This window comes from Lepidochelys kempii, chromosome 10 (assembly GCF_965140265.1).
Source record: "Lepidochelys kempii isolate rLepKem1 chromosome 10, rLepKem1.hap2, whole genome shotgun sequence".
Classification (NCBI taxonomy): domain Eukaryota; kingdom Metazoa; phylum Chordata; order Testudines; family Cheloniidae; genus Lepidochelys; species Lepidochelys kempii.
In genome coordinates, this window is record NC_133265.1 from 79,161,840 (window position 1) to 79,175,950 (window position 14,111).

At 37.7% G+C, this 14,111-nt stretch overlaps 1 protein-coding gene across 10 annotated transcripts in view; it reads right to left on the bottom strand.

Moving 5' to 3' along the window:
* DENND4A (DENN domain containing 4A) overlaps window positions 1-14,111 on the bottom strand; it is a 114,651-nt gene that overhangs the window by 73,542 nt on the left and 26,998 nt on the right. For 7 of the 10 annotated variants that reach the window (XM_073304348.1, XM_073304344.1, XM_073304354.1 and 4 more), the window contains 2 exons: window positions 4,828-5,157; window positions 3,611-3,860 (listed from right to left, as the gene is read on the bottom strand). In XM_073304348.1, the coding sequence (XP_073160449.1) occupies window positions 3,611-3,860; window positions 4,828-5,157 (580 nt within the window). Of the gene's footprint in view, window positions 1-3,610; window positions 3,861-4,827; window positions 5,158-11,577; window positions 11,655-13,922; window positions 13,940-13,962; window positions 14,027-14,111 lie in introns of those variants that run through there. The other 3 variants (XM_073304349.1, XM_073304351.1, XM_073304352.1) reach the window with 3 other exon arrangements.

Here is a 14,111-nt window from a genome sequence, read left to right on the forward strand (position 1 = left end):
TCCACTAATCACGCTGATGCATAGTCTTTTAATGGGCTTGCTCCACTTAACCTGTAATTTCACACTCTGTGAAACATTTTTAGTACAAGTGTCATAATATTTTACAATTTTCAAACACTCTCTCTCTTGTTGGTAGTGATTTTTTAAGTCACAATAATTATAACTTTTCACTTAAAAGAAAGTGTTTTTGTGTCCCAATTCCTAAATGGGCATGAAAAATAAGAAAAATGGGAAGGCCTTAGAAATACAAGAGCCAGGTCTGCTAATGAATGTATGCAGAACATAGAAAATTTTTCAGGGAGGAAGCATGCAAGTTAGCTCACTGGACATTTAAGTGTCAACAATCTAAAGTCGACAGAGTGACTTTGGTAGAACTAAAGGAGCAATTTTTAAATTTCTGTACTTTAATAAATTTCAGTTGATAAGGCAACATTGAGCATTAAAGGGACAATCAATTTAAAAAAAACAGAATTTATGTTTTTAAAAATCTGCTACTGTTAAAAGTAATACCAATAATTACTTTAGCACAGAGATCAGAAAAAATGTCTGATTTTTCAGGGTTTTTTTTTTTTTTTTTTTGCATATGGTAGCATTCAGTGTACAGAGTCAATATTTGTTGCTTCAGTGTGAGGTTTTTCCCCACAAACAACAGTGGAGAAGAGAAACTGAAAAAAAAACAAAAAGAAACAGGAAATCTAGTTGTAAAACCACAAAAATTGGCAATGGGCTTAGAGAAGCTACTTTTAATCTTGAAACTGACAAGATTTCAAGTTGACAGTGTCCCTTTAATACCAAGAATGCATATATTGTTGCATGTATTGTATATAATGGTGCATCTAATGCACCATTGTTACTTGACCCTACATGCTGATTATTCACAATACAAAGAAAGCCACATTATACTCAAATTTTAGCAGTCATCTTTCCTGTGGAATATTCATTGGTCCATGCTTAAGACTGTAATATTGTACCTGTAATATGGGCACTGGTACCCGGTATTTCCTCAATCAAGAAACTAAAACTCACCTCCTCTAACAGGAGTGGAAAGTCTGAAACCTTACACAGATGTGTAACCATCAGCTCTTTCAGAGTCAGTCAACTGCTTTTAAGTATTTCTTTGCTGTCATACCAACATATATCATGCAGGGCAACAGCAGGATCACAATGTGACACAAAGGTCACATTTAAAAATAAAAAGTCTTTCAGCACATGAAACCCCATCTTTATGTCTCTACCCAATCTGCATGCTCAAACATGGATTTTCATATATGCAAATTTGGAGGCATAATGTTACATTTCATTTTTGAAAATCTGATCACAGCATTCTACCTTCAGAGTAAAGAGTGGATACAGCATACAACAAAACCCAGTATGTTTGGCTCTTACACACCTGCTGGAGCTGTTTCTGCACTGTTAGCTACTATTTAAGGGCCTGAGCCTACTCCCATTGAAGTGAATGACAAAATGTCCACTGATGGGAGCAGGATCAAGCCCTGAACATCAACTTACATAAAGTCTGAGGGCTCGTCTACACGGCACAGTAAAGTGTGATAGAGGGTTGTGATTTGTAAAACGTACTAACACACTTCACTCTAATTGCCTCATGTAGACCCTGCTGGCACACTCTAAAAGCTACTTTGTTTCTGTTAATGTAGTCCTGTTTGAAATGGGACTACATGAACACAAACTAGGTATCTTTTGGAAGGCACCAGCAAGGTCTGCACAGGGCAGTTAGAGAGCAACACTATACTCTACAAATCGGATGCCTGGCGCTGCGTAGACAAGCCATTAGAAAGTTCTCACATGTGGAAAAAAAAGGAAAATTCTGGCCTGACCACAAGCCACAACATGAAACTGTAGAACAAGCGGCATAATGACATAGACTAATAAGGTTAACAGTCTGCTGACAGTTATTAATTTAAGCTTCAAATAGTTAAATCATCAACTATCATAACAGCAGTGTTACTCAGTTTCTGGATTAAAAGAGAGTCATTCTTTGAAGCAGCTGCCCCAAAAAGGATCAAACACTGCTCAGAGAAAACATACCTCTGCAACATTGAGCAATAAATGAGCTCATCTTTTATTAAAGAGACACTGTCAAAGTTGGTAGGCCCAGAATGACCTATTTTTCTTTTTTGCAAAGTCCATGAAATTGTTTTTTCTCTTTACTACTATCCAGAACATACACCACATACAAGATCCCCCCCAAATCAAAAGAAGTATAAATAATATATCAATAGCTATCTTTACACCATGCATATCACTGTGGTATCCGAGTGCCTTTACGGACAATAAACTAACAAGAAATAAGAAGAACTTAATAGTAACATATACCAAACTGTATTCAGTCTGTAAATTTAAAAAAAAAAAGTATGCAGCTGTTTAGTTGCGTAACAGACACTAATAGATAGAGAAGCAGGATGCTTTCATCCCTTTATAAGTGTTCCGCATTCGCCACTTGCATTATCCACAGACTCACAAACTTTGGCATTCTTTTATGCAAACACTGTCAATTTTTCACTCATCTCAGGAACAGAAGATTTACTGAACTCTAAAGCAAAAAAATTAAATTTTTGCCTTTTTAATTTTGCCAACCTGCAGTTTAAACACTAAAATAAACTATAACCATAATACCGGTGTGGTCACCAACATTATGCCAGACTTAAACATCAGTTAGTACCTACAGAGAACTTTTCATGTCTCACCTTCAAACAGAAAGGTGGCTGGCATCCATGACCAGAACCATGAATACATAATCTCCTTTTTTTAATTCAGCTAGTTACTTATTTTTTTCTTAAATATTGGTAAACTGGCAGAAATAAAGACTCAGTTCAGTTCTTGAGTTGATTAATGAATCCTGTCTTATTTAGGTAATTAAACAGAGCTTCTACCCAAATGGGGATCAAAACTGCTAATAAAAATTTTCCAACTTGGTTACTCCTAGCAGTAGTCTAACATGGAACAATGTGGAACAAGATTTTCTTCTGAGGATAGTGCTAGTGAAATTGCTAGAGAGGCCACCTCCACTATCTACCCATCCCTTAGTCTATAGCATAGTTTTGTAACATGGTTAAAACAGTTCTCAGAGTTAGAAATCCCATTCTACATTGAGGGTAACTATGTTAGAAATAAGAAAAGGGGTACTTGTGGCACCTTAGAGACTAACCAATTTATTTGAGCATAAGCTTTTGTGAGCTAGTGAGCTGTAGCTCACGAAAGCTTATGCTCAAATAAATTGGTTAGTCTCTAAGGTGCCACAAGTCCTCCTTTTCTTTTTGCTAATACAGACTAACACGGCTGTTACTCTGAAACCTGTCATTATGTTAGAAATCTCACTACATACCACCACGTCTGTAGAGTTGTACACGACTGTACTCTAAGGCCTGACCTAAAGCCTACAAAAATCGACATATATAATCCAGCATTTTTAGACATTCCCACATAGGGACAAAGGAAATGTTACCCCTTTTCAAAAACACCTTTTAATTACTTGCTAGAGGTAAATCAGTTCAATTATTCACCAGCGTTTCACAAGGATTCTTGGAATAAATCCTCCATAAACATTAGAGCATTGAATGTTAACTGAACAAATCCAGACATGTAATCTTACCATACTGTTATTAAGATTCTTGTCAACCTTGCAGAATGTATGTGGAGGGCTTTCTCCCTTACTCGGTATAATTATACATATATCTGTGACAGCCAAAGTGTTTTGGGTCATGTTTTCGGCGGCTCTTCGGTAAGTGATGTATACTCTTTGTGATGAGGCACTGCCACTAATGTTTGCAGGACGACCATATGGAGTAGCTTGAATGATTTCACAGCCCTGTTTTAATCTCTCTTTCCCATCATATAAAACCCTAGATTAAAAAAAAATAATCAAAGGGCAAAAGTAATTGTTTAAACACAGTGAAGATTGATCCAGAACTGTAATTTAAGACTATACATTTAAGAACAAATCCTGTCGTGCCTCTGATCAGAATATATTTTCACTGAAAAGAAAAGCTACTTCAGTTCACATTATATAAAAACATGTTCCAACAGGAAACTTCCATTCTGATGCTAGATTCCCATTTTCTTTGTGTATAATTACTTTAATGTGTATTCACATGCACTGTTTTCAATCACTAAAAGCCTCCTAAGCTGTAGCTAGAGCTCTCATACTACTGTATCTGTGCTCATAATTCAACAGATCAGTCTATTCATGACATATGGGAGGGAACCATCGCCCAGTAGCTTGCACATGGGTGTCAAGACTTCTTTGGTTCTATTTTCAACGCTATTACTGCTTTATTGTGTGATCCTGGGCACATCACTTAGTTTGTGCCTCATTCATGTATAAAATGAAATATGATGTTTAACCTATCTAAAGAATGTGTTGTGAAGCTTAATTTTGTAAAATGCTATGAGTCCCCCCAAAAGCATAGAGGATTATTGCTGTCACTAACTAAGGGCTTGTTGACACGAGCGCCAGACTTTTACTGAACTGTAGCAGGGTCACACAGTGAGTTAGTACTGTACACAGCAAACTGGTGCACTGTAGATTCACACCTCAGCTTGCCGCACACTAACTCACCACACAGACAAGGCCTAGGATCCAACATTTACTAAGCATGATGTTTTTTTACAATATAGGCCAGATCTAAACCCCAACTGAAATCAACAGGACCCCCTCCTTTGAGGGCTTTGGATCAGGTCCTACATGTATAAATAATCAAGTTCTTAGTATTGTATGTATTTTTGTAAAGCTTGTACTGTTTGTTTGTTAATCATTAGTACTACTTAAAATTACTAGAATCAATAGCACTAATAAAAAAAATTACTCACCCCAGATCAGTAAGTGGAGGCTTGTCCCTTCCTCTCCTGTAGCAAAGGAATATCTGTGGACCCACAAGACTCCCATTATTGAGATCTCCTGATAGTCCTGAAGGAGTAACATCTATGCATTTATATCCCTGAGGCACTTCCTCCCCCAGAGATTTAATAATTACTGTGACATCAGTGATAGGTTCTTTTGGTTTAGCTATTTTATGGCAAGCATCATTGAAGTGGATTTCTTCTTCTAGTGGTTTTGAAATATCTGTCAATCCTGCTACAACAAAGTAGTCAGCAACACGAACGCCTTTGTCTTCCATCTTCCATAACAGAAAGTAAGATCTGGTAAGTAATAAATATAGATATGTTTTTGGAAATAGAAAATTCTCTAATATGTAAGAAAGGCACATTAAGCAATAAATACCAACACTATAACTATATAGTTTAAAAAAAATCAAGAAGTTTGCATCATAATATGAACTACAAGCCACAATATGGAGTATACTAAAAAGAGACACACACACCTAAAAATAACTGCTGTAACATTTTTCATTTCTAATTACCAGTCTGCAACACTTACGAATTCTCACATTTTGTCTGTATTGATTTTGGCACATACTATTTGACACAGATTTTTATCTCTCTAAGGAAAGGAGAGCTCATATGGCCTCTTTTTGTTACTTACATACTAGAGTATCAGCATCATCAGTGAAAGCAAGAATGTGCACAGTTTTGGGAATAGCTTATTAGTTAAATCCCAGAGCCAAATGTCAGTGCTCACATATTTAGCATATGCTCACATATTTCAATATATATCACACAAGTGGATTTATTTTTGTATAATCTACATCAGTTAATGTACTTTTTAAATATATATACACACGGGCAGGAAATGTCCTCCATATTCTAAACATAGGTAGGTTAAATTACGTTTTAAGTAATATCACCTTGTACCGTGAGCCCATCAGATCTTACAACGTAACCAGGATTAAGGCCAGACCCGCAAGGAATATTATGGTGTGCTAATAATTGGTACCAATTCAGTAAATGATACAGCTCCCTTGGGTCTATATTCACACAGAGTATCCAGAATACAACTAGGTTTACTGTGCAGCTGGAGAGGTGAGCCTTTGGATGACATGTAAAACCAAGAACCTGATTATCTAGCCCCTTCAACACTCAAATGGTCAGGATAGAAAAATTAAATCAAGATAACATGGAATTTTTCACAACAGTGGGGGATGCTAATCCTGCTGTTCTGGCAAGATCCCAGTTTGGGAAATTACAGTTTATCTACCTAAACTACCCCGTTATATCAATTGAATAAGGAAAACTTCACATCCAGTCCTAATTTGTTTTGCATAGTATTATTGTGCAGTGTTTAAATAGCTGTCATTTTCTACCCAAGGGTGGGTGAATTTTAGTGCAGGATGAAGTGATCCCTGCAAGATGGAAGGATAGCCTTGAAATTAAGTCAGGAGATGAGATATCTGGAGATTTAGATTCTATTCCCAGCTTTTTGCCATCGACTCCTATATGACCTTGGGCAAGTCATCTAACCTCTCTGTGTCTCAATCTGCAAAATAAAGATATTAATACGGTGTGATGGGTCATTATAGACTATTACCATAAACCTTTGGAAAACTGTCTAAAAATCATTTATCAAAGTCACACTAGAAACCACCCAATGCATGCTGAAACCTTGCTGAAGCCTGTTTCAAGAACTAGACTTCTGTCACTTTGTTCTGGGGCTGTGAGGGGAGGCATGTTCTGAAATTACTCAAGGTCCTCTTGTTTTTGAGCTATCTGTGTCAGGAATGGCACTGGAAGACTCTGTAAGGGACTGCTGTGAAGAACCTAGCAGAAGTCCATGGAACAGCACTGGTCTTCAGTTTATTTTTTGTCAGTTTTGTTTTGATTGCTTTGTGGTTGTCTTTTCTTTTGCTTTTCATTATTTTCTGCTCCAGGTTACGGGTATCAAGCCTACTGAACCTCAGGCCGTGGTGTTTATTGGGTCTTACTCACAAACCTTAGCTAGTCCTAAATTTGTTTCGCTTGGTCATCTAGCATTGGAAAGAGAGGAGAGAGAAGTGAGATGACTCTGTCCAAAGTTGAGACTGTACCTTTGATCCAGCTTTTCCAACCTGACTTCAGATAACTAGAGGAAAGAACCATAACAGCCTGAAGTTGAAAACCACCCCCACCATCCACCTGACCAGAAGAGAAATTCAAATTATTTTTTCCTTCTCCCATCATCTTTTCTGTGTTCAGGTGGAATAAATGACTTGACCTATTTATAAAGTTGCATGTAAACTGAGAATCTTGATTGTATGCAATGTTGTTGTAGCCATGTTGGAAGAGCTCTGCACAAGCTCAAAAGATACTACTTCACCCACTTTCTCTCTCTAATCTTTTGGTTGTAATTTTCATAATTTAAAATAAGCGTTGTGAAACAAAGCTGGCTGTAATTGCAATTTTTCCTGCATACTGAGTAAATGAAGTAGAAGAGTTTAAAGTCATGTATGGTTACTGAGAAACTAATGCCCACAACTGCAATAAAGAATCTTGAGATACGGCACTCATAGTAGAGTGCAATAGTTACATCTAACTAATCCTTAAAGTACCTAGACAGGTACTGACCTATATCAGAGAAGAAACATCTTTTTTTTTTTTAGTTCAACCTTCAGGACTAATTTGATAAAAATAAATCAGGTTTCCGGTATAAATAATAGAATCAGGAGAATAAGAGAGATGATATTGCTAACAAGCTATATATGAAAGTAATGACTCTATAAACTCAGTCAGAACCTGAGGCTGAAGTAATACATCTGAGGATTTACAAGTTCAACAATAATATAATATGTGCTGTATCTGACGCCCTCAATAAAACCAGCACAGGCTAGCTACAGTACTTAGAGAGATAAGGCGATTTAACACAGTGTCTCTAACCTAATTTAATGTCCAAACACTAATATTTTGCAGTTATGCAAATTCAAATAAAGTACTGTATATATTGTCACACAGCTACTAAATATATCATCCTCTATAAAACTTACCTATTGTATATTAAATGTTAACTGACATGAAAACTTTCTCCCTTTACCAAGCAGCAGCCACTCTGAACCAATGAATGAATGATCACATTTTTTAAGATACAGTGCACTGCACAAACATCTGTTTCTATCAGCTTAAAAACATACAGAAGAGCTTATGCAGTTGCCTAAAAATATCAAATCATTTTTGAGAGTGCACTGAGTAACGTATCAAGAGGAAAATGCATGCTTCATAATGGAGATCACCAAGTAATAGTGGTCAAAGACAGTCTACCAGGTAAATAATAGAAAGGATTTCTTGAAGAACCAAGAAGAGCAAGGGGCCCTGTGGGTGGAAAAAACAGTATGTGATCATGAATTAATGTAAGTAATGTGATCATGTAATTACTGCATACGCACAAAGGGGCCATATTTAAGGTTGCACAGGACTTAATTCTGGCATTTTCTACTTTCGAGTGCTTGACTTTGCAATCTTAATAGCCTTTTAACATAGGGGGTTTTTGTGTGAGTAATATTATACATAGTTTGTAATGCATTTTGAGATTTACAGTGCTAAATGATATGTATGCTATATAAGGCTATTAATAAGCTAATAAAATCTCATCACCATGTCCTAGTATATTGGTGTTGCTGGATAGACTAGAATGAAGCTACATCACACCTCACAGGCAACACATTAGACTTAGGTTACGTAGCAAAGAACATCTCCCTGAATTTATATTCCAGCATGCACAGAATTTGGGCAGGCTGCTTCCCCAGATGCAAGGCTCCTACACTGTGCAGGAGTGTGGCTATGCAGAAAGGAAAACTGTAGGATAGCTTGTGGCACCTTAGAGATTAACAAATTTATTTGAGCATAAGCTTTCGTGAGCTACAGCCGATGAAGTGAGCTGTAGCTCACGAAAGCTTATGCTCAAATAAATTTGTTAATCTCTAAGGTGCCACAAGTACTCCTTTTCTTTTTGCTAATACAGACTAACACGGCTGCTACTCTGAAACCTGTAGGATAGCTGTGTGAAGAAGGGAGAACAGGCAGTTGTCAAACAGGCAAAAGCACGAGAAGAGAAGGGGGAAGTGGCTGCCAATCAGGGCTTTGGAGCGGAGCCTGCGGAGCAGCTACGGAGCAGTGGAGCTGCAGGTTTTTGCCAGGAGCTGGAGCAGAGCCAGAGCACAGTTCCAAAGCCCTGGCTGCCATCCAGGCCACACACATTTACACATGCTCATTAAATAATACAAATGACTGTTTTTCTGCAATGTACATTATAAAGTATTTTTTAAAATTCAATAAAGAATACAAAAATAAATGTTTATTCTTTAAGATCAATCAACTTTTAAATGTAGTATAAAATTAGCATAGCTGCTGTGTTGAATAATCAGTTAAGCAGAAAAATAGAGGACACTTTCTACTATTACCATCAGTTTTATAAAAGAGGTCAATTTGTAGTTGAAAGTAATACGTAAGTTAGTGAAAGGTCTTTCATTTGGATATGCTGGGAAGTGTCACTCAAGCTATTATCAACGCAAAACAGAACTGAAGTAGCATTTCCCAAGGATTTTATGAAAATGTGGTGGTAACCATGGTCAGAGCACTGACATGAGGATCTGGGCCTGTCCTATAGAAAGGGGTTTTTTTTGTTTGTTTTTTTAAATGTACATTTAAGAAGCAGACATGTATTTATCAATGTTCTCCTACCTATGCTTGATTCTATATTTATATTGCCATTTGGCATGCCGGAGTTCTTGCCTAGAGCAGTTCTCTGAGCATTCTACTGCCATTGAAGTTCTCGGCTAGGGCATCTCCCTAGAGTGCTGTTGGTACCTGCAGGTGTCAAACCAACGAGGGAAGCTGGGCCATAGGAGGATGCTGTGACGATCACATTGTCATTGTCACTTGGGATGCAGGTTGTTCCAAGAGAATATTTTATTAATCATATTTCTTATGTTAGTGCCTAAAGGCCAACCAAGAATGAGTCCCCGTTCTGTTAGACACTGTACAGAGTAACAGAGACCCACGCCCTGAAGAGCTTACAATCTAACTAGATAAGAGAGACACAGGTTGGGGGGAAATGGCTATAACACACAAGCAGAGTAAACAATGTGTGATGGAAAATGGCATGTTAGTGCAACAATTTTGGGGGGGAAGGGAGGTTAGATAAGAGGAGAACAGCTAAATGGAAAGAAAAGTGAAGGGAGAGAGAAGGACAAGTCAGGAGAGAAGAGGATGAAGGGGGCAGGTGTGGAGGGAAGGTGAGGTGAAGAGACTCTGAGGGGAGAGGAGTGGAAGCGTTGGAGCAGACAGCCAATCAGCATAGGGCAGAGAAAGCCCAGTCAAAACTGCAGAAAGTTCTCTACGTCTAAGACCAAAAAGTGTTCTCTGCCTGCTTCTGCCCCTACTGACTGGAGTCTCTGCCTGGCTCCTCTCTACAGTTTTCCCCCACAAAGCCTCATTTTTGGGAGGGCACCACCTGGGTCCTAGTGTCTGAAAACTGGGAAGGTGTCTGCTGCAAAGTTCTGGATCCAGAGGGGTGGCCCTGGTACTGGCAGAGCTCCATTTTATCCCCTCTGCCCCTAATGCGACAGTACCTGCTTTGGCTTCTTCTGTCCATGTCAGCTGGAGTCTCTGGCTGCTTCCTCTCAACAGGTTTCCATGTCAAGGCTTATCTCCCCCTGCCACATACTATACACCAAGTAGTGTGTGAATTTATTGCCCCCATTCAGAACAAGTAGCATATTAGACTCACTGAGACTTCTGTAATTTATCTGCAACTTTTGGAAAAATAAGGCTGTGGGATGCCCCCTAAATTGGGTGGGATCCTCCCCTGCAAAAATGAGATCTTTGAGACTTGACTGCTACCACTGAACCCAGTGGCCAAATTGAAAACGGTGGATCTTTGTAAAGGTTAGGGATATTTTTCATTCATATTTTGTTTAAACAAAGTTGGGAAGGATGGTGACCCCCCACCAGACAACCATTTTTGGAGTGAGCAGAAAGGAACGCTAAAAATGTACTTCCAGAGACTGAATAAAATTAGCACAAAACTAGATTTGAACTGAAATTTAATGCTTGCTAAGGAGCTAGATTTCTGAGTTCTGCAAATTTTACGGCCTTGTGTCACCTTCAATAGCAATTTGTAGTGCTCATTTATAGTGGAAGTATTGAAATGTTGCTTTATCATATCAAACAACATACACACTATGATTGTTTCAGAGTAACAGCCGTGTTAGTCTGTATTCGCAAAAAGAAAAGGAGTACTTGTGGCACCTTAGAGACTAACCAATTTATTCAAATAAATTGGTTAGTCTCTAAGGTGCCACAAGTACTCCTTTTCTTTTTACTAAGATTGTTAAAACTACAGACAGATTCAAAAAGGCAGAGGCAAACAGCTTCCCATTTATACTACACATTTTCTATATAAATCTTTTCCATGTCAAGGCTTCTCTTAACCCTCCCCCACACACATACTGTATGCCTAGTATAGCCTGAATTTATTTCCCCAGGTCAGCACAAGTCTTGATGATTCTTATATGCTACTTCTGTAATTTAACTGCAACTTTTGGAAAATTAAAAAAATAAGTCTAAGTGATGTTACAGCTCCCCTTAAGATCTTAATTTTTCTTCATACAAAGCCTTGCAGCTACTAAATATATGATAAAACAAACAATAGGTCAAAAGTTAATTCAGTGGTTGATTATTCAAACAGATTCTTACACTTCCATAGATTTGCTGAGAAGGATTCAAATGCAGTTTTTGATGTGATGAGATTACATGAATTGTACACTTCAGTCCTCAAAAAGAGGAGAGAAAAGGGTAATACTCAGCTAATGTAGAGTAAATAGTCACTGTGCAAATATCATGGTACACACACAAACAGCTGAATCTGAACAACTGTAACAACATAGCTAACAGAGTAATGAACATTTCTATAGCAAATTTCATACCAAATTACTCCAAAGTGCTTCATAACTATGTACATACGATATCATTCTGCAAGTAGCTCCCAAGGAGGGGAGGAAACAAGGTACAGCACACCTCACTGCACAACACTTGTGGCTATGAGCACACTGAGACAAAGCTCTTATGACGAAAGCCATAGCGTCTTAACGGAACCTGTTACAGAGCTCTCTGGAGGTAACTATGGATTCCCACTCCATTCATGCAGACTCTACAGCTTGAAAATAGGCCTTAATTATAAAGATTTGGGATATTTTCCTTTTAAAAAATGTTTTAAAGTGAGAATAGAGCCCAATCAGAGGTTCAACACATATACCTAAGAGTATACCAATAGAGCTACTTTTTAAGGTAAGGAAAAACTAACAGTAACAGATGAGAGCAACAAAAGGTGATATTCCCCAGTGCTAAATACCCTGCTTTATTTTTTAAATGAATCTATTTTTGGATTAACACATAAAGACATTTTTTTTTATTTTATAGTTAAAAAGCAAACACTATTTCTCAAACAGAAAGCAGCAATATTATTACTGACCTGTTGGCAATTATGCAAAAGGAAGAGTCTTGAAAAGATGAAAACATTTTAAGACTCATTAAATTTATGTATCTTATTTTAGTGCTGAATACTGAAAACAGTCTACCATATGTACGGTGTGAAATGTTCTGAGGTTATAAACAGATGCTTAGAGGAGTATGACAGCATAACAGACATATTTTTTCAGCCTTAATGACCAGGAACTTAACTAACCTGAAAAAAGTAATTTAAAAAATCATGTATTTTCAGAAACTACCAGTAAAGAATGGCAAATGGCAAAACACTACTGCAATACCCAGCATACAGAAAAAGCTGACTCTTTAAAGACAAGTGAAATATCACTGGGATTACAATGTACTGCACACATACTAGTTTCACCATTACACTTCCAATAAAGTCAAGATATGGTTTTCTGTTTTTTAGAACTGTTTGCAGCTTCCATTCAAACAAAATGAAAAGAAAAATCATAAACAAAACAGTAAAACTAGTGGGTATCCACACAGCATGCTGGCTCTCAAACCAGTTAATTTCTTTCTTGAGAATGTATATAAAGAAAAATGTTCACCAATTAATCGATCTTCAGTAACAGACATATTTAATACTTGAAATGATTCCACTGAACTTGCAAGATCATCATTTAATCTTCCTGTCCTGATTCCCCTTCCTGCCTGCATTTTCCTTTGAGAATATTCAACAGCTTTTTATTAATTTAATTTTCCTTGGTAGGGTCCAAGTGGTATTTGTCTCTGCTAAATATGTCTGAAGTAGAAGAGGTTTTGCTTTATTTGCCTAGCTGTTGAGTGATGTTCTACCAAAGAACAGGGAATAAAAATCTCCATTGGCAAGTAGAAAACTTTCTCTAGAAAGCTTGGAAGATGACAACCTCAGTTTCTGCACAATTTATACTTTCATTTTGGAAAAAAAAACCCATACAAGCAATTTTAAGCCAAAGTTTTCAGGCATATTCACTAATACTGTGGTCTTAAAAGAAAAAAAACCCTTCAATTCGGATACCCAAAAATTGAGAAAAACACAAAAAAGTCAGTGGCTGCTTTTGGAAATTTGTCTGCAAGCTTCTAGTAGCTCTAGAGCCCTCCAAACAGGAACCAAATGCAATATTTTCTTCCTGAGCAGGTAAACAGAATACATCAGTGCCTTTACTGCTGCTCATAGCTTTGCCAGGCACTAGGAAAGTGAAATTAACAAGAACTCGTCAGTTTCACGGTGGCCATTCAGAACTATTTGTGGGCAGTAACATTGTCATGAATCATGTCACTAAGCACTGCAGCTTGGTGAAGCTATGAGGAACTGCAATTATTCAAAGCAAAGGACCCCATTTCTCCTGCAGCAAAAAAAAAAAAAAAGAGAGACACTGAGTGAGAGGTAAGAGTACTAGAGGCCCCATCCCGGTAATCCCTTATCAGCACCCACAAGATTCTGGAAAGAAAGAGTATCAGAGCCGCTCCTAACTTGTCTCTCACCCCTCCCCCCAAAAAGGTTACAGAAGTGAAGCTTCAAACTTATTAGCCAGTGTTATCCAGGGACCAGAACAGCAATGTGATAGAAATACCATCAACCTCTCCCGTCCGGCTACCTATTCGGTTTCCTACCAGTGCTCTCAAGGCCACACTGTGCGGTCTTCACTGCTATTTTCAGAGTAGCAGCCGTGTTAGTCTGTATCCGCAAAAAAAAAAAAGAAAAAAGGAGTACTTGTGGCACCTTAGAGACTAACAAATTTATTTGAGAGTAAGCTTTCGTG